At 41.9% G+C, this 21,709-nt stretch overlaps 1 protein-coding gene and 1 pseudogene across 1 annotated transcript; one reads left to right on the top strand and one right to left on the bottom strand.

Moving 5' to 3' along the window:
- On the bottom strand, window positions 1–19,181 carry LOC106589526 (desumoylating isopeptidase 1). Its single transcript, XM_014179621.2, has 7 exons — window positions 19,034–19,181; window positions 18,720–18,916; window positions 10,039–10,060; window positions 9,756–9,825; window positions 9,443–9,552; window positions 7,396–7,518; window positions 1–3,317 (listed from the first exon to the last, which is right to left on the bottom strand). Exons 2-7 carry the CDS (start codon window positions 18,808–18,810, stop codon window positions 3,224–3,226), a joined length of 510 nt encoding a protein of 169 aa, XP_014035096.1. The 5' UTR covers window positions 18,811–18,916; window positions 19,034–19,181; the 3' UTR covers window positions 1–3,223.
- Window positions 18,922–21,709, top strand: part of LOC106589198 (X-ray repair cross-complementing protein 5-like) — a 17,153-nt pseudogene continuing 14,365 nt past the window's right edge.

Consider the following 21,709-nt stretch of genomic DNA (forward strand, 5'->3'; position numbering starts at 1 on the left):
TTAGAGAAAAGTTGTCTTTATCAAGCAGAGGCAAGAGTTTCATTAAATAGAAACAGGATCTTTACATCACAATAGTGGACAGAGTAAGGATGGACATTTTTGGGGTATCACAATTTTGACTCAATACCAAATGTGAATTACCGAATATATTAAATCTTGATAATATAATAATTATAATAACGATATGTATGCTCATAATGACATTAGGTAATAAATTAAAGTATGTAACTTACAAAGACAGTCTTGTGTATATAATATATTAAAATAAATTAACAGATCAAAACAAACAAATAATGGCAACAAAATCACAGATACTTGATATCAGGAAAAAAGTGAATGGCGGTTGGCATAACTCTTGATATGGAGAGTTATTTCCTATGCTGGACCAACATTAGGCTGCACACTGATCGCAAAAAAACAGTACAGAGACCCTCAACAACATTCCAATCTTAGAAAATGCTTAGATATGGTGCATTCCTGCTAATTTGAAAAGGTAGAAGTATACCAATTCTGGAAAGATGCAGTTGTTCAGTGTATTACTGTACAGTCCTACATAGACGTGCTCAAATTGGTTGGTGCCCTTACAGCTCATTGAAATAATGCGTCATTCCTCAAGAAAAGTGACTAATTTAAAAGCTGTATACTTGCATGCCTTTGGTATGTCATAGAATAAAGCAAAGAAGCTGTGAAAAGAGATTAATTATTGCTTATTCTACAAAGAGATTCTAAAATAGCCTGGACACATTTGTTGGTACCCCTTAGAAAATATAATAAATAATTGCATTATAGTGATATTTCAAACTCATTTGTTTGTTTAATTAGTATCACGTCTCCAATCTTGTAATCAGTCATTCAGCCTATTTAAATGGAGAAAAGTAGTCACCACACTGAACATGGACCAGAGAAAGAAAAGGAGAGATTTGTCTGAGGAGATCAGAAAGAAAATAGACAAGCATGGTAAAGGTAAAGGCTACAAGACCATATCCAAGCAGCTTGATGTTCCTGTGACAACAGTCGCAAATATTAAGAAGTTTAAGGTCCATGGAACTGTAGCCAACCTCCCTGGGCAAGGCCGCAAGAGGAAAGTCGACCACAGATTGAACAGAAGGATAGTGCGAATGGTAGAAAAAGAACCAAGGATAACTGCCAAAGAGATACAAGCTGAACTTCAAGGTGAAGGTACGTCATCCGTCGCTTTTTCAGCAAAAATGGGCTCCATGAAAGTAGACCCAGGACTCCACTTTTGAAAGAAAAACATAAAAAAGCCAGACTGGAATTTTCTAAAATGCATAATGACAAGCCACAATCCTTCTGAGAATGTCCTCCAAAACTGGAGCTTTTTGCCAAGTCACATCAGCTCTATGTTCACAGACGAAAACATGAAGCTTTCAAAGAAAAGAACACCATACCTACAGTGAAACATGGAGGAGGCTCGGTAAGGTTTTGGGACTGCTTTGCTGCGCCTGGCACAGGGTGCCTTGAATCTGTGCAGGGCACAATGAAATCTCAAGACCATCAAGGCATTCTGGAGCGAAACGTACTGCCCAGTGTCAGAAAGCTCTGTCTCAGTCGCAGGTCATGGGTCCTCCAACAGGATAATGACCCAAAACACACAGCTAAAAGCACAATAATGGATAAGAACAAAACATTGGACTATTCTGAAGTGATCTTCTATGAGTCCTGATCTGAATCCTATCGAACATCAATGGAAAGAGCTGAAACTTGGCACCCATCAAACCTGAGACAGCTGGAGCAGATTACTCAGGAAGAGTGGGCCAAACTACCTGTTAACAGGTTCAGAAGACTCATTGAGAGCTACAGAAAACATTTGTTTGCAGTGATTGCCTCTAAAGGTTGTGCAACAAAATATTAGGTTAAGGGTCCCATCATTTTTGTCCATGCCATTTTCATTTGTTTTATTATTTAAAATATTATGTTTAATAAACAATCTAAAGCAGAGAAAATTGTGCATTCTACGTTTTTTTGTGGAGGGGTACCAACAAATTTGAGCACGTCTGTACAGGTCACACGAGGTCATAGCTTGATGATCTTGAGTGTGTGTGCTTGTGTTTAACAATGTTTTCAAGGGATAAACCTTGACACCAGACAGTTGGAAGTTGATACGAAGATAAGTGAATACGCAAGTTCACAATATAAAGACAAGTGCAAGTCAGAATTTGTGAAGTTTTTAAACACGTCTTCAGCTAAAATCTCAAACATTGTTTGTTTCTCTTTTCATATTCTCTATCCCTTCTCTCTACCTCTCTGGAATGTCAATGCAGTCATGTCATGGTAATTAAAAAAGAACAAAACAATGAAAACACTAAAATAACTTAATAGGAAGTTAAAAGGACACCCTACCCACCCCTGTGCAGGAAAGAGCTGCAGCTCTGGCTCTAGATAGAAACCTTGCAGCTCCCTAGTTTTACATTCAGCTGATCATGGGCTCCTATGGAGAGTAGAAGAAATATCTATCTTATCATACACTTACGGCCTAATACCAGCTTCATATCCATGGACATACTAAAATACACACACAGATCGCAGGCCAAGTTTATAGTGGAAAAGGGGTAAGTTAGGTAGGATCATCATAAAAGGTCAGATGCAGCTGTTTTTATCTCAATATCAAATCATTTCTGGGGAACAATTAAGTACCTTAGTGTGATTATTTTAAATGACTCAAAAAGAAACAAAAATAGCTTCTTAGCAAAGAACAATTTCTCAATAAATAATTTTGCTAGGACTGTCTGGGAGTGGTCTGAGTGGGGAGGGGAAAACTGAAAATGTGCTGATATTGGGAGAGAGTTTTGGAACTCTTTCTTATTGGTCTATTAACTAATTTACCACGTGGTGATGTCGCCATGAAAGGCCAAAACGCCATCCCACCAAAATATGCTGACATTTCCAGCGGCCTTTTCAAACAGCTCCTACACTAAAAGGGCATTATAATTTTCACAATTTCACTGTATTATTCACACCTCATAGTGTGGAAATATATATAAAAACAGGGGGGGGGGACCACTTTTTTGACTGCACTGGGCATTTAAGGTATTAAAGCGGTCAGGTTGGGTTAGGTTGCTACCTGACCCACTGACTGACTGACTGACGTACATCAGAATGGGACTTACAAAGGTCCAGAGCTGCAGATCTCCCACTCCCCACACACAGACTGACTGACTGACTGATCGTTTAATATATTACTCTGTGCACCTGTGTTATCGGTCTATCTCTGGCCATAGTGTCCATTGAAGGTGTTGCCCCCCTGAGGTGCAATATTGATGGAGTCCAGAAGCGGGCGTAGCGCCTGGCCGAAAGGCCTGCGGGTGACAGAGTGGAACACAGCACAAATTAGAATCCACACACAGTGAGCTTTGTTTTGAACAAGCTTTCCTTATTTATAATCATACATTCCAACAAACTCAATTTAACTTGAAACATACAGTGAGTCCAGTGCTTAATTTGTAAAAAGTGAGTGCGAGGTGACCTGGGAAGTTCTGCGGTACCGGAACACATGAGAGAAAAAATAAACCAACGCATGCATATCAATGCATTTGCGTAGTGGCATAGAACATTAGAGTAGAGTCACTTACAGAAGGCCCGGGCTAAAAATCTACTTTTTCACATAATGTGTTTTTTGTGCTGGCAGGATAATTAACGAAGAGGCAACTCGAATGAACTCTGATCGCTTTTATTATAATTTTTACATTGCAAAAAGTGAAAATTATTGGATCCGGCTCAAATTAAGCACTGAATAAGTGTACAATTTGGCACAGCGTAGCCTAGTGCGGCAGCGTAGCCTAGTGGTTAGAGCATTGGACTAGTAACCGAAAGGTTGCAAGTTCAAATCCCCGAGCTGACATCTGTTGTTCTGCCCCTGAACAAGGCAGTTAACCCACTGTTCCTAGGCCGTCATTGAAAATAAGAATTTGTTCTTTTAACTGACTTGCCTAGTTAAATAAAGGTTAAAAGAATACATCGGAAAGTATTCAGACCCCCTGACTTTTTCCACATTTTGTTATTCTAAAATGTATTTCAATATATATTTTTTAAATCTCAATCAATCTACCCCATAATGACAAAGTGAAAACAGGTTTTTAGAATTTTAGGTAAATTAATTAAAAAAAACTGAAATACCTTATTTACATACGTATTCAGACTCTTTGCTATGAGGCTCGAAATTGAGCTCTGGTGCATCCTGTTTCCATTGATCATCATTGAAACTTGGAGTCCACCTGTGGTAAATTCAATTGATTGGACATGATCTAGAAAGGCACACGCTTGTCTATATAAAGGTCCCACAGTTGACAATGCATGTCAGAGCAAAAACCAAGCAATGAGGTCGAAGGAATTGTCCGTAGAGCTCTGAGACAGGATTGTGTCGAGGCACAGATCTGGGGAAGGGTGGCAAAAGATTTCTGCAACATTGAAGGTCCCTGAGAACCCAGTAACCTCCATCATTCTTAAATGGAAGAAGTTTGGAACCACCAAGACTCTTCCAAGAGCCCGGCCAAACTGAGCAATCAGGAGAGAAGGGCCTTGGTCAGGGAGGTGACCAAGAACCCGATGGTCACTTCAACAGAGCTCCAGAGTTCCTCTGTGGAGATGGGAGAACCTTCCAGAAGGACAACCATCTCTGCAGCACTCCACTAATCAGGCCTTCATGGTAGTGGCCAGACGGAAGCCACTCCTCAGTAAAAAGACATGACAGCCCTCTTGGAGTTTGCCAAAAGGCACCTAAAGGACTCTCAGACAATGACAAATAAGATTCTCTGGTCTGATGAAACCAAGATTGAACTCTTTAGGCTGAATGCCAAGCGTCACGTCTGGAGGAAACCTGGCACCATCCCTACTGTGAAGCATGGTGGTGTTAGCATGAACAGAGCAAAGTACAGAGAGATCCTTGATGAAAACCTGTTCCAGAGCGCTCAGGACCTCTGACTGGGGCGAAGGTTCACCTTCCATCAGGACAACGACCCTAAGCACACAGCCAAGACAACGCAGGAGTGGCTTCAGGAAAAGTCCCTGAATGTCTTTGAGTGGCCCAGCCAGAACCTGGACTTGAACCCGATCTAACATATCTGGAGAGACCTAAAAATAGCTGTGCAAAGACGCTCCCCATCCAACCTGACAGAGCTTGAGACGATCTGCAGAGAAAAATGGGAGAAACTCCCCAAATACAGGAGTGCCAAGCTTGTAGCGTTATACCCAAGAAGACTGGAGGCTGTAGTCATTGCCAAAGGTGCTTCAACAAAGTACTGAGTAATGTGTAAATGTGTTTATTGTTTATACATTTGTAAAAAATAAAAACCAGTTTTTACTTTGTCGATATGGGGGATTGTGTGTAGATTGATGAGGGGAAAAAATGATTTAATCTTTTTTAGAATAAGGCTGTAACGTAACAAAATGTGGGAAAAGTATAAGGGTCAACACCAGGGCTGTCCAACCCTGTTCCTGGAGAGCAACCGTCCTGTAGCTACAGTTGAAGTCAGAAGTTCACATACACTTAGATTGGAGTCATTAAAACTCGTTTTTCAACCATTCCACAAATTTCTTGTTGACAAACTATAGTTTTGGCAAGTCGGTTAGGACATCTACTTTGTGCATGACACAAGTAATTTTTCCAACAATTGTTTACAGACTGATTATTTCACTTATAATTCACTGTATCACAATTCCAGTGGGTTAGAAGTTTACTATGTTGACTGTGCCTTTAAACAGCTTGGAAAACTTCTGATAAATGATGTCAATTAGCCTGAGTCAATTGGAGGTGCACCCGTGGATGTATTCCAAGGCCTACCTTCACACTCAGTGCTTCTTTGCTTGACATCATGGGAAAATCAAAAGAAATCAGCCAAGACCTCAGAAAATAAATTGTAGACCTCCACAAGTCTGGTTCATTCTTGGGAGCAATTTCCAAAAGCATGAAGGTACCACGTTCATCTGTACAAACAATAGTATGCAAGTATAAACACCATGGGACCACACAGCCATCATACCGCTCAGGAAGGAGACGCGTTCTGTCTCCTAGAGATGAATGTACTTTGGTGCGAAAAGTGCAAATCAATCCCAGAACAACAGCAAAGGACCTTGTGAAGATGCTGGAGGAAACAGGTACAAAAGTATCTATATCCACAGTAAAACGAGTCCTATATTGAAATAACCTGAAAGGCCGCTCAGCAAGGAAGAAGCCACTGCTCCAAAACCGCCATAAAAAAGCCAGACTACGGTTTGCAACTGCACATGGGGACAAAGATCATATTTTTGGAGAAATGTCCTCTGGTCTGATGAAACAAAAATAGAACTGTTTGGCCATAATGACCGTCGTTATGTTTGGAGGAAAAAGGGGGATGCTTGCAAGCCGAAGAACACCATCCCAACCGTGAAGCACGGGGGTGGCAGCATCATGTTGTGGGGGTGCTTTGCTGCAGGAGGGACTGGTGCACTTCACAAAATAGATGGCATCATGAGGAAAGAAAATTATGTGGATATATTGAAGCAACATTTCAAGACATCAGTCAGGAAGTTAAAGCTTGGTCACAAATGGGTCTTACAAATGGACAATGGCCCCAAGCATACTTCCAAAGTTGTGGCAAAATGGCTTAAGGACAACAAAGTCAAGGTATTGGAGTGCCATCACAAAGCCCTGACCTCAATCCTATAGAAAATGTGTGGGCAGAACTGAAAAAGTGTGTGCGAGCAAGGAGGCCTACAAACCTGACTCAGTTACACCAGCTCTGTCAGGAGGAATGGGCCAAAATTCACCCAACTTATTGTGGGAAGCTTGTGGAAGGCTACCCGAAACGTTTGACCCAAGTTAAACAATTTAAAGGCAATGCTACCAAATACTAATTGAGTGTATGTAAACTTCTGACCCACAGGGAATGTGATGAAAGAAATAAATCGTTCTCTCTGCTATTACTCTGACATTTCACATTCTTAAAATAAAGTGGTGATCCCAACTGACCTAAGACAGGGAATTTTTACTAGGATTAAATGTCAGGAATGGGGAAAAACTGAGTTTAAATGTATTTGGCTAAGGTGTATGTAAACTTCCGACATCTGTATTAGTGTTTTTCCAGGAACAGGGTTGGAGAGCCCTGGTGTTGACTCTATATGTGAATGGAGACTTGTCATCCTTATGTATTTTATTCTTTATTCAGACAGCATTGAACGTAGATATAGGGGGACAGGTAGAGGAGATATAGGGGGACAGGTAGAGGAGAGACCGCACAAAGGTGTCAGGGCTGGAATTCATACCAATGTCCTTCAGGTACAATATGTGCTTGTAAGACTGCAGCACTATCGTTGTGCCACGCTCCCGTACAACACTCATTATGTCTGACAACAGGTTCTTGTTGCTAGAGAGACAAGGGAGGGAAGAGAGGGGTAACTCACGTGGACAGCACTTCAGCCGGCAGGTCTGTGATGTGGGCGGGGATCTTGCTGCCGGTGAGGAACTGGGCCACTTCGTTACTGAATGTGTTACAGTTCCACTCAAACAGATGGTACTGGTTCCCCCTACAGTGTGTGAGTGAGAGAGAGAGAGAGGGGTGTGAGTGGGGAGAAACACATTGAATGAGAGAAAGAAGCAAAGATAGGGACAGAGTAAATATAGAGTGAATACAGTGAGGGAGAGAGCGAGAGAGAGATAAAAAGACCTCGTCAGTATCCAACTGCACATCTCCATCGATACATACCTCCATCGATACATACAGTGCATTCAGAAAGTATTCAGACCCCTTGACATTTTCCACATTGTTACATTACAGCCTTATTCAAAAATGTATTACATTTTTTTTTCTCTCAATCTACACACAATACCCCATAATGACAAAGCAAAAACAGGTTAATTTATTTTGCAAATGTATTAAAAATAAACAAATAAAATATCACATTTACCTAAGTATTCAGACCCTTTACTCAGTACTTTGTTGAAGCACCTTTGGCAGCTATTACAGCCTCGAGTCTTCTTGGGTATGACGCTACAAGCTTGGCACACCTGTATTTGGGAAGTTTCTCCCATTCTTCTCTGCAGATCCTCTCAACTGTTGCTGCACAGCTATTTTCAGGTCTCTCCAGATATGTTAGAACGGACTCAAGTCCGGGCTCTGGCTGGGCCACTCAAGGACATTAAGAGACTTTTCCCGAAGTCCCTCCTGCGTTGTCTTGGCTGTGTGCTTAGGGTTGTTGTCCTGTTGGAAGGTGAACCTTCACCCCAGTCTAATGTCCTGAGCGCTCTGGGGCAGGTTTTCATCAAGAACCTCTCTGTACTTTGCACCGTTCATCTTTGCCTAGATCCTGACTAATCTCCCAGTCCCTGCCGCTGAAAAACATTCACACAGCATTATGCTAACACCACCATGCTTCACCGTAGGGATGGTGTCAGGTTTCCTCCAGACGTGACGCTTGGCATTCAAGCCAAAGAGTTCAATCTTGGTTTAATTTGACCAGATAATCTTGTTTCTCATGGTCTGAGTCCTTTAGGTTCCTTTTGGAAAACACCAAGTGGGCTGCCATGTGCCTTTTACTGAGGAGTGGCTTCCGTCAGGCCACTCTACCATAAATGCCTGATTGGTGGAGTGCTGCAGAGATAGTTGTCCTTCTGGACGTTTTTCCCATCTTCACACAGGAACTCTTGGTCTTGGTCAGCGAGTTCTTGGTCACCTCCATGACCAAGGCCCTTCTCCCCGATTGCTCAGTTTGGACGGGCGGCCAGCTCTTGGAATATTCTTAGTGGTTCCAAACTTCTTATATTTAAGAATGATGGAGGTCACTGTGTTCTTGAGGACCTTCAACACTGCAGACATTTTTTGGTACCCTTCCTCAGATCTGTGCCTCGACACAATCCTGTCTCGGACCTCTACGGACAATTCCTTCAACCTCATGGGTTGGTTTTTGAGCTGACATGCACTGTCATCTGTGGGACCTTATATAAACAGGTGTTTGCCTTTCCAAATCATTTCCAATCAATCAAATTTACCACATGTGGACTCCAATCAAGTTGTAGAAACATCTCAAGGATGATCAATGGAAACAGGATGCATCTGAGCTCAATTGCGAGTCTCATAGTGAAGGGTCTGAATACTTATTCAGAGGGGTTGGGTTAAATGCGGAAGACATTTCAGTTGAATACATTAAGTTGGACAACTGACTATGTATCCCCCTTTCCCTTATGTAAATAAGGTATTTCAGTTTTTCATTTTTAATAAATTAGCAAACATTTCTAAAAACCTGTTTTCGCTTTGTCATCATGGGGTATTGTGTGTAGTTTGCTGAGTAAAAAAAGAAGGGTTTAATCCATTTTAGAATAAGGCTGTAACGTAACAAAATGTGGAAAAAGTCAAGGGGTCTGAATACTTTTCAAAGGCACTGTACACACACACACACACACACACACACACATCCCAGTGGAGTTAAGATACACCAGGTGCCTCAGCCTCACCTGTACGTGGACTCTCCCAGTGAAGACAGGTACTCCATAAAGATTTCCTCAGTCACTTCTGTGATGCCCAGGTCTATTATGGAGTTGGGTTCTCCCAGGGACGTCCCACCCTGAAACACTCAACAAACAAACAGCTTAGTCATGTTCGCTGCTTGCTCAGTTGTCCTCCAATGGCCCTGTATTTGCAGCTTTTACTTAGCCCCAGGATTCGTTGAGTATCACAACATCTATGTTTGGGGCAACTCTAACTTAGACTTCTGTAGACAACTCAGGTCTAGTTTATTGTAGGAAGGAATAGAATAAAACGTCTTACAGGTGGGCAGTTTGCGATGCCCTCTCCCCCATAGAAGAACTCCTCTCCATGGACAACAATAGCAGTGTGCCTGAGAGGAATATGTTACTGTTTCGTTTCACATAAAGAGGGATTCTCAATTAACAGACTTAAAAACACTGGGGAATAAATATCCCTATCATGACATTCATGTAGCGAATACGCAACATATTTTACAACATCCAGTTATGAAATGATAGGTGTACATAAACTTGACCTTACTAAAAATAAGAACTTAAAATCAAATAATACATAATTTACTCACCATATTCCATCAAGCTGTTTCCCTGTGAATAGAAGAAAATAGTTTATATGTACATTTTGTGAATGAGAGCTAGGAGTAAATAATAAGTTCAGCCCATGGGCCTAAATTGCATCCTCAGTCTCTCCTCATCCCTGCTACAAAAAGTCACTTGTATCAAAGTGCCGTGTTTTTAGAGAGTCCCAGCTCTCCCCGCTCTCGCATCACCAAAGATATTTGCTCCTTGTGCCATCAATTTCCGCAGATAATACAACGTCTATTCCAACCAAAGCTTGTATATACAAGGAATAAAAATATAAACGCAACATGTAAAGTGTTGGTCCCATGTTTCATGAGCTGAAATAAAAGGTCACACACATTTACCACTCACAAAAAGCTTATTTCTCTCATATTTGGTGCACAAATTTGTTTTACATCCATGTTAGTGAGCAGTTCTCCTTCGCCAAGATAATCCATCCACCTTACAGGTGTGGCATATCAAGAAGCTGATTTAACAGCATGATCATTACACAGGTGCACCTTGTGCTGGGGACAATAAAAGGCCACTCTAAAATGTGCAGTTGTCACACAACACAATGCCACCGATGTCTAAAGTTGAGGGAGCGTGCAATTGGCATGATGACTGCAGGTATGTCCACCAGAGCTGTTTCCAGAGAATTACATTTAAATTTCTCTACTAACCGGCCTCAGAACCGCAGACCATGTGTAACCATGCCAGCCCAGGACCTCCACATCTGGCTTCTTCACCTGCAGGATCGTCAAAGATCAGCCACCCGGACAGCTGATAAAACTGTGGGTTTGCACAACCAAAGAATTTCAGCACGAACTGTCAGAAACTGTCTCAGGGAAGCTCATTTGCATGCTCATTGTCTTCACCAGGGTCTTGACCTGTCTGAAGTTCCGCATCGTAACCGACTTCAGCGGGCAAGTGCTCAACTTCGATGGCCATTGGCACGCTGGAGAAGTGTGCTCTTCACAGATGAATTCGGGTTTCAACTGTACCGGGCAGATGGCAGATGTGTGGGAGAGCAGTTTGCTGATGTTAATGTGAACAGAGTGCCACATGGTGGTTGTGGGGTTATGGTACGGGCAGGTATAAGCTACAACAAACACAATTGTATTTTATCAATGGCAATTTGAATGCACAGAGATACCGTGACAAGATGCTCAGGCCCATTGTCGTGCCATTCATCCGCCGCCATCACCTCATGTTTCAGCATGATAATGTGCGGCCTCATGTCGCAAGGATCTGTACATAATTCCTGGATGCTGAAAATGTACCAGTTCTTCCATGGCCTGCATTCTCACCAGACATGTCACCCATTGAGCATGTTTAGGATGCTCTGGATAGACGTGTACGACAGCGTGTTCCAGTTCCCGCAAATATCCAGCAACTTCGCACAGCCATTGAATAGGAGGACATTCCACAGGCCACACTCAACAGCCTGATCAACTCTATGCAAAGGAGATCTGTCGCGCTGCATGAGACAAATGGTGGTCACACTAGATACTTAATGGTTTTCTGATCCACTTCCCTACTTTTTGGGGGATGACTTGGCCCGCAGAGTGAAGGAAAAGCAGCCAACAAGTGCTCAGCATATGTGGGAACTCCTTTAAGACTGTTGAAAAAGCATTCCAGGTGAAGCTGGTTTTGAGAATGCAAAGAGTGTGCAAAGCTGTCATCAAGGCAAAGGATGGCTACTTTGAAGAATCTTAAATATAAAATATATTTAGATTTTTTTAACACTTTTTGGTTACTACATGATTGCATGTGTTATTTCATAGTTTTGATGTCTTCACTATTATTCTACAATGTATAAAATAGTAAAAATAAAAACCCTGGAATGAGTAAGTGTCCAAACTTTTGACTGGTACTGTATCTTATGTAATGCCTTACTGATAATAACTGCTGGAAAAAGTATGGATGTTGCCTCACACATACCGGTGGCAAGACATCTGTGAAAAGACAGATTATAATTGATCATATTTATGAAGATTTTACTCTATTATGGAGAGATGTACTGCTTGGATTCTTTAACTACGATAAAAAATAGTTTTAAACAATTTTATCTAACTAATATCATTATTCTTCTGGACAAATTTCATATTCACAAATGTACATTTACAAATTAAACACCATTTTTTTCTTACCTTACAACAGAATATTTAACAATATTTTAAGACAATTAAATACTTTACCATCAAAAAAGCTGTTAGAATTATAAATGTGTGTATGTCCCTTAAAGTGCCGATTTTAGCATGTAAATCTTGGTGGGGCAAACTCAAATAAAAAAATATATATAATAATTATCGTTGCCAGCAAAGCCCTTACACAACACTAAACAATACATGAATTGTACTATAACGGTGACAAACAATGCCCACAAACGTATGGCCTACATAAAGCTGTCCCAACAGCAGCTACACCTGGCTATCAGTGGAGCCATGTCTGGCAGCGAATATCTATATTTTTCATAGCTGTCTCTTTACCACCACAAACCAATGTTGGCACTAAGACCGCACTCAATGAGCTGTATAAGGCCATAAGCAAACAAGAAAATGCTCATCCAATAGCGGCGCTCCAAGTGGCTGGGGACTTTAATGCAGGCAAACTTAAATCCCTTTCACCTCATCTACCAGCATGTGCAACTAGAGAGAGAGAGGAAAAAAAAGAAAAATACTCTGGACCACCCTTACTCCACACACAGAGACGCATACAAAGCTCTCCCTCACTCTCCATTTGGCAAATCTGACCATAATTATATCCTCCTGATTGCTGCTTACAAGCAAAAACTGAAGCAGGAAGACCCAATGACTCGCTCAATTTCAGAAGTGTTCAGATGACGCGGATGCTACACTACAGGACTTTTTTGCTAGAACAGACTGGAATATGTTCCGGTATTCATCCAATGGCATTGAGGAGTATACCACCTCAGTCACAGGCTTCATCAATAAGTGCATCGACAACGTCGTCCCAACAGTGACCGTACGTACATATCCCAACCAGAAGCCATGGATTACAGACAACATCTGCACCGAGCTGCCGCTTTCAAGGAGCGGACACTAATCCGGACGCTTGCAAGAAATACCGCTATGCCCTCAGACGAACCATCAAACAGGCAAAGTGTCAATACAGGACTGAGATTGAATCCTACTACACTGCTTCCGACGCTCATCGGATGTGGCAGGGCTTGAAAACTATTACAGACTACAAAGGGAAACCCAGCCGCGAGCTGCCCAATGACGCGAACATACCAGACAAACTAAATGCCTTTCATGCTCGTATTGAGGCAAGCAACACTGAAGCAATCATGAGAGCACCAGCTGTTCCGCTCTCTGTAGCCAAGGTGAGTATGACCTTTAACCTGTTATGGATAGGGGGCAGTATTTTCACGGCCGGATAAAAAACGTCCCCGATTTAATCTGATTATTACTCCTGCCCAGAAACTAGAATATGCATATAATTATTAGCTTTGGATAGAAAACACTCCAAAGTTTCTAAAACTGTTTGAATGGTGTCTGTGAGTATAACAGAACTCATTTGGCAGGCCAAAACCTGAGAAGATTCCTTACAGGAAGTGCCCTCTCTGACCATTCCTTGGGCTTCTACACTCTCTTTATTGAAAACTGAGGATCTCTGCTGTAACGTGACACTTCCTACGGCTCCCATAGGCTCTCAGAAGGCGGCAAAACGTTGAATGATGCCTTTGCAGGCCCAGGCTGAAAAACAGTAGCGCATTTGGATAGTGGTCGATCTGAGAACAATGAGACTGGGGGCGCGTGCACGAGGAGACTCCATGTTTTTATTTTCAGTCTTTGAACGAAAACAACGACTCCCGGTCTGAATATTATCGCTTTTTTACGAGAAAAATCGCATAAAAATGGATTTTAAACAGTGTTTGACATGCTTCGAAGTACGGTAATGGAATATTTTGAAATGTTTTGTCACGAAACGCGCTGGGCGCGTCACCCTTCGTCACCCTTCGGGTAGTGTCTTGAACGCACAACAAAACACCGCTATTTGGATATAACTATGGATTATTTGGAACCAAACCAACATTTGTTATTGAAGTAGAAGTCCTGGGAGTGCATTCTGACGAAGAACAGCAAAGATAATCCAATTTTTATTATAGTAAATCGGAGTTTGGTGAGTACCAAACTTGGTGGGTGTCAAAATAGCTAGCCATGATGGCCAGGCTATCTACTCAGAATATTGCAAAATGTGCTTTCACCGAAAAGCTATTTTAAAATCGGACATAGCGATTGCATAAAGGAGTTCTGTATCTATAATTCTTAAAATAATTGTTATGTTTTTTGTGAACGCTTATCGTGAGTAATTTAGTAAATTCACCGGAAGTGTTCGGTGGGAATGCTAGTTCTGAACGTCACATGCTAATGTAAAAAGCTGTTTTTTGATATAAATATGAACTTGATTGAACAAAACATGCATGTATTGTATAACATAATGTCCTAGGAGTGTCATCTGATGAAGATCAAAGGTTAGTGCTGCATTTACCTGTGGTTTTGTTTTTTGTGACATTATATGCTAGCTTGAAAAATGGGTGTCTGATTATTTCTGGCTGGGTACTCTGCTGACATAATCTAATGTTTTGCTTTCGATGTAAAGCCTTTTTGAAATCGGACAGTGTGGTTAGATAAAGGAGAGTCTTGTCTTTAAAATGGTGTAAAATAGTCATATGTTTGAAAAATTGAAGTTTTAGGATTTTTGAGGAATTTGTAATTCGCGCCACGCCTATCATTGGATATTGGAGCAGGTGTTCCGCTAGCGGAACGTCTAGATTAAACAGGTCAACATTCACAAGACCGGGGGGCCAGACGGATTATCAGGACGTGTACTCAGACCACGCATGGACCAACTGGAAAGTGTCTTCACTGACATTTTCAACCTTTCCCAGACCAAATCTGTAACACCTAAATGTTTCAAGCAGACCACCATAGTCCCGGTACCCAAGAAAGCAAAGGTAACCTGCCTAAATGACTAGAGAGTTAAGTTCCTTGGTGTCCACATCAACAAACTATCATGGTCCAAACATACCAAGACAGTTGTGAAGAGAGCACGACAAAACCTTTTCCCCCTCAGGAGAACGGGTCCTGAGGGGGAAATCCTCAAAAAGCTTTCCTGCTATCCAGGACCTATATACTAGGCGTGTCAGAGGAAGGCCCAAACAAATTGTCCAAGACTCCAGTCACCCAAGTCATAGACTGTTCTCTCTGCTACCGCATGGAAAGCGATACCAGAGCGCCAAGTCTAGGTCCAAAAGCCTCCTTAACAGCTTTTACCCCCAAGCCATAAGACTGCTGAACAATGATTCAAATGGCCACCTGGACTATTTACATTGACACCCCCCCTATGTTTTTACACTGCTGCTACTCGCTGTTTATTATCTATGCATAATTACTTTTCACCTACATACATGTACAAATGACCTCGACTAACCTGTACTCCCACACATTGACTCAAGTACCAGTACCCCCTGTATACAGCCTCGTTATTATTTTTTACTTTAGTTTATTTAGTCAATATTTTCTTTTATGCTATCCCTAGACGTGCCCCGAACTGCATTGTTGGTTAAGGGCTTGTAAGTAAGCATTTCACATTAAGGTCTACACCTGTTGTATTCGGCGCATGTGTGTGACAAAAATAATTAGATGTGATTTGACAGAATTCAGAACATGGGCCATTCTTACAGTATTCTAACTGCACACCAAGTCAGAACTGTATGATAAATAAAGTGGGCAAATAAGCAGACAATGAAAGCTCTTACAATATTCGATGACATTTCTCAAAAACAGTCTAAGCTAAATGTCCGTTCAAAACGTATTTTCCCCAGTCAGAGCCCGTTTTTTTCCGAGTTCCCAGATGTCTTGAACTCACTGAAGTCTGAGATTTCCCAGTTCCAGTTGTTTTGAATGTGTCACAAGTCATGCTGGATTGACAGCATGGCCAATGTTGAATGTTTATCCTTTTAAGCTTGGAAAAGAGACCCTTAAACCCAGACTTGGACCACACAACCACTCCACTGAATAGCAGGCTAGTGATTGCTTTTCAATACTTGCAGTTAAGCACTGATTCCTTCCAAACCACTCATTGTTGAATTTGTGATTTTCAACTTGTTGTGAAATGTTTATGTCCAATGGCCGATGAACATCGATATGTTTTATCTATAATTTCTCTTCATTTGACAAGGATTGAAAAGGATTTGCCAGTAGATTGCCGACTTGATTCACGATGATGACTGCTAGCTTGCTAGCTAAGATTTTTAAAGTATGATGTTGACATGATCAGTCCAATTAAATGTAGGGTACATATAACGTGATTTGATGTCATTTTATCTGTGGCCAATGACCATGAGCCTTCTTGGATGGGCACTTCTAATGTAACTCTATGGCAGCAACCAAGGGGCTTGAATTTTCAATCTCTCCCTGTAGATTTTGCGGTGATGTAGTGTCCCCATGAGTGACAGAACACTGAGCCAATCACGGTGCAACTAGAGAACATTACCAACCCCTACGCTCCGTATTATCCACTGACTCCCCACCACCACAGAAAGCACTGAGCTAGGCTGAAACACCTGCATTTTGGAGCTGCCTTACTCTAGAAAGCAAAAAAGAGACCATGTATGCGGCTTTATTAATTCAATTATATTTTATTTTTACATTGTTTGCAAACTGATGTGACACGTATTAATATATGTCCCTTTTTCAGGATCCTGTCTTTCAAAGACATTTAGTAAAAATCCAAATAACTTCACAGATCTTCATTGCAAAGGGTTTAAACACTGTTTCCCATGCTTGTTCAATGAACCATAAACAATTAATGAACATGCACCTGTGGAACGGTCATTAAGACACTAACAGCTTACAGACGCTAGGCAATTAAGGTCACAGTTATGAAAACTTAGGACACTAAAGAGGCCTTTCTACTGACTCTGAAAAACACCAAAAGAAAGATGCCCAGGGTCCCTGCTCATCTACATGAACATGCCTTAGGCATGCTGCAAGGAGGCATGAGGACTGCAGACGTGACCAGGGCAATAAATTGCAATGTCCGTACTGTGAGACGCCCAAGACAGCGCTACAGGGAGACAGAACGGCCAGCTGATCGTCATCGCAGTGGCAGACCATGTGTAACAACACCTGCACAGGATTGGTACATCTGAACATCACACCTGAGGGACAGGTACAGGATGACAACAACAACTGCCCGAGTTACACCAGGAATGCACAATCCCTCCATCAGTGCTCAGACTGTCCGCAATAGGCTGAGAGAGGCTGGACTGAGGGCTTGTAGGCCTGTTGTAAGGCAGGTCCTCACCAGACATCATCGGCAACAATGTCGCCTATGGGCACAAACCCATCGTCGCTGGACCAGACAAGACTGGCAAAAAGTGCTCTTCACTGATGAGTCGCGGTTTTGTCTCACCAGGGGTGAGGGTGGGATTTGTGTTTATCATCGAAGGAATGAGCGTTACACCGAGGCCTGTACTCTGGAGTGGGATCGATTTGGAGGTGGAGGGTCCGTTGTTGTCTGGGGCGGTGTGTCACAGCATCATCGGACTGAGCTTGTTGTCATTGCAGGCAATCTCAACACTGTGCATTACAGGGAAAACATCCTCCTCCCTCATGTGCTACCCTTCCTACAGGCTCATCCTGACATGACCCTCCAGCATGACAATGACACCAGCCATACTGCTTGTTCTGTGAGTGATTTCCTGCATGGCCAGTGTTCTGCCATGGCCAGCGAAGAGCCCGGATCTCAATCCCATTGAGCACGTCTGGGACCTGTTGGATCGGAGGGTGAGGGCTATGGCCAGTCCCCCCAGAAATGTTCGGGAACTTGCAGGTGCCTTGGTGGAAGAGTGGGGTAACATCTCACAGTAAGACCTGGCAAATCTGGTGCAGTCCACGAGGAGGAGATGCACTGCAGTACTAAATGCAGCTCGCAGCCACACCAGATACTGACTGTTACTTTTGATTTTGACCCCCCCCTTTGTTCAGGGACACATTATTCAATTTCTGTTAGTCACATGTCTGTGGGACTTGTTCAGTTTATGTCTCAGTTGTTGAATCTTGTTATGTTCATACAAATATTTACACATGTTAAGTTTGCTGAAAATAAACGCAGTTGACAGTGAGAGGACGTTTCTTTTTTTGCTGAGTTTATATCATTTTTTAGGGCTCTGTCCCACCTGCCATGAGTTACAGGTCGCCACTGGTCCCTTAAGGTCTTTGTGTAATGTGTTATTGTACCCCCTAGCCCAAAATCCTTGGTATATTCTTTATTTATAAACTGGGTGGTTTGAGCCCTGAATGCTGATTGGCTGACAGCCGTGGTATTTCAGAATGTATCCCACGGGTATGACAAAACATTTATTTGTACTGCTCTAATTACGTTGGTAACTAGTTTATAATAGCAAAAAGGTACCTCGGGGGTTCGTGGTATATGGCCAATATACCACGGCTAAGGGCTGTGTCCAGGCATTCCGCCTTACTTAAGAACAGACCTTAGCTGTGGTATATTGGCCATATACCACACTCCCTCATGCCTTATTGCTTAAGCGTACTTGTGTTCCCCGTGTACATTTGTATTGATTTATTATTGTTAATAAAAAAAGAAACATTTACAAAATAGTACAACCAAAGATAACTAGCTAGCAACTTACCTAGCATTAGGGGGCTCAGCTGGCGAGCCATTCCGTTAGACAGGTCGTAAACGTACAGTTTAACAGGATACAAGGTGTAATTTTGATCCATAATTCAGCTTGATGTTAAATCAGGTTTTCTCGTGTTGTTTTGTCTCCAATGTTTTGTCTCCAACGAGCTGGCTACAGTAACGTTAGCCCGTTCTGTTCCGCTTGGCCTAAAATGGCAAAACACAAATCGTCCAGAAATGGCGTATGTTGGGCAAAATAAAAAGTCAGCTGAATTACGACTATCTAATAATTTAGGCAAATTCACGACCATAGTAAGACATTACCTAACAGCTAGCATGCTAATCAGTTGTTTCTGTGTCACTGTCGTTTATCACCACTATGGCGCCGCCGATAGAGGGCGGCTTGAGAACGTTCATAACAATGGCATGACGCGACCGAGTGACGGAGATGCAATTTATGAATACCATAGAAATATACTGAATAAAATGGTGGTCAAGTCAATGATGGCATAACGGGTGAACAAGCGGCGATTACGAGCGTACCCATAAACAGCAAAGCAGGAAGTAAATGCAAGACGTGTACCCATCAATCTGTGCTGTGATTTGTTGAATCAATTTTATTTATGAATTTATTTTATTATTGTCATTTTTTATTCAAAATACAGATCAACAATTTACATTCTTACATCATACTAAACAGAACGCAGGTATTAACGAGAAAATACTGAAACAAACAAAAATAAATAAAAAATAAAAAATTCTAGTGCAATTGTGATCACTCTGAAAAAATGTTATTGTAATGATTTAGGAAAATGTTATTCTTGTTATTGTTGACAAGGGTTAATGTTTTAATAAAATAGTTAAATTCAATCAAAAAAATTGTAATTTTGGTATAGAATTTTGGAATTTTTGTTTGTGTATAAAGTATTTGGCAACAAGAATAAAAAAATGCACAATCATTTCAATGGTCTTGTTATCATTGCAATAGTAACATATTATATCTTTCATGTCAAAAACATGGGTAGTGTTCTTAATGGTAAATAAGTATTTTGCAAGGTTTTCCCAAAATTCTGACAACTGACATTAAACAAAGTACATTCCATTGCACGAGTCACATCACTTAGCATCATTTGAATGAACATTCTACATTACCATGGAAATTATTGTATCACAATACCAGGGAGCCATTGCGAGTGTACACGTGAGTTTACCAGTCAAATTGCCAGGGTTAGAGGTTCCAAGCCTTTTCAGTTCATTATATTTCTATGGCCTATACATATTTCTACATACAGTTTAGAAACCAGACAATTCATGGATATAGTGGGACTGGGACCATGTTTAGATGTTTCAAACGTTTAACATTTCTCTCTATTAAGAGTGTGAACGTTTAACTGAAATTGGGATCGTTAAAATGTTTTAAAAAATCTCTAACCGAAAAACACTGTAGGAAAAAAATTGCACAAAATTACATTTGCAGTGCAGTTATCACAAAACTACCACTAACAGCTCCCGATCATCATAAAGGGAAAAATACAAATTAAACAAATACCTAATGCAACAATGCTTTAACATTTCTAGAGGGGAGAAGCATCTTTGAAATATATTTGCAATGGATATAAAGCGCTCTGCACGTCATTGTCGTTAACAGTTAGAAAAATGTCAGAGTGAGTCAGGGAAGCGATAGCAGCGATGTCCTGTATGGCAATACTTTGAGAAGTTAAATGAGAAGGTGGTGAAATGCAAACTGTGAGGTGGAATTGCGCTGCAGTACAGGTTCAATGCTTAGCCATCTGAATGGGTCTCACGGTTCCTCCCTAACCATTGTTGGCAGCAGCGCAGATACCCAACAACAGACATTAGATAGGCTCTTCACGTGAAAGAAGTGCGATAAGGGACGGCGTGAGAAACTCACAGCGCTGATTACAGAAATTATTGCAGTTAATATGCAGCCATTGTCAATGGTAGAGGATGTCGGCTTTAGTGCCCTGATGGTATTTCTAGGACCAGTCTACAAGATGTCATGTGGAAAAACCATTGACGGCCCGGAAGGAGAAATTGTACAATGATTCCTCTGCGAGTACAGAGCTCGAGCTCTCAAACACCATACGTGGCGTTAACAGATTGTTGGACGTCTATGAACACGCTGTCATACATAATTTCAACGAGCCATCACATTGATGAGAAGTGGCACATGAAGTCCCATGTACTGACCTCGGAGAACATGGAGGAGAGGCACACGGCAGAGAACCTAAAAACATAATTAACTACCATAGTTGCTGCGTGATTGGGGGACAGCAGTAAAGCGAGCGCTGTCTGGTAGCCAGGGCTGCTGTAGATTGAACTGCATCGCCCCCTAGCGGTCACACGCAGGACCATATCTGCATTGTGAATTCACATGTCATTTTTACATTTGTCACATGCCTACTGAACAGGGCCCTGGTTGCTGATGAGTCCTCTCTCCTCCTCTGAGTCTCAGGTTGAATCTGTGTCTGGGGGAAGGGATGAACGTGGCGGTGGGTGTGTACATCACGGTCCGACAGACCAAGAAGCCTAATGCCGACAAGCTCTACAGAGACAACAACGAGCCCGTCGCACCAAGACACGCCTCTACCACACACAGACAGGCAGCCTGCTGCTCCCCAGCGACACCAAGAGGGCTCAGGTAACTTGTTGGAATCTCAAAGTATAGCAATTATCGAAAGTGTATCAAAGAAAGTATAAATTCATACTTCTCATTCTGTCAGGGTCATTTCAGTCTAGAAGTGGTTTGTGGTTGTGTGTTTGTCTGTGTAGGTGTATGCAGGCAGGCAGATAGTGATGGAGAAAGATGAGGTGGATGTGATAAAGAAGTTTTCTGACCCGGGTCTGGAGCTGATTGGGTTCAAGCCCATGGAGCGTCTCAAACTGCACCACCACCTCAGATCTGCTGTCTTCATCTACCCAGAGGAGGAGACGGTCACAGGTGTGTTTGTGTGCGTCCGTCCCTAAACACTGAACCTG

This window comes from Salmo salar, chromosome ssa28, assembly GCF_905237065.1.
Source record: "Salmo salar chromosome ssa28, Ssal_v3.1, whole genome shotgun sequence".
In the NCBI taxonomy this organism is placed as follows: domain Eukaryota; kingdom Metazoa; phylum Chordata; class Actinopteri; order Salmoniformes; family Salmonidae; genus Salmo; species Salmo salar.

Coding starts and splice junctions, on each gene's coding strand:
- LOC106589526 (XM_014179621.2), bottom strand. CDS start 18,810: ATGGATCAAAATTACACCTTGTATCCTGTTAAACTGTACGTTTACGAC. Junction 9,826..10,038: donor AAACAGCTTGATGGAATATG/GTGAGTAAATTA, acceptor TATTCCTCTCAG/GCACACTGCTATTGTTGTCC. Junction 7,519..9,442: donor CTGGGAGAGTCCACGTACAG/GTGAGGCTGAGG, acceptor CACACACTGTAG/GGGGAACCAGTACCATCTGT.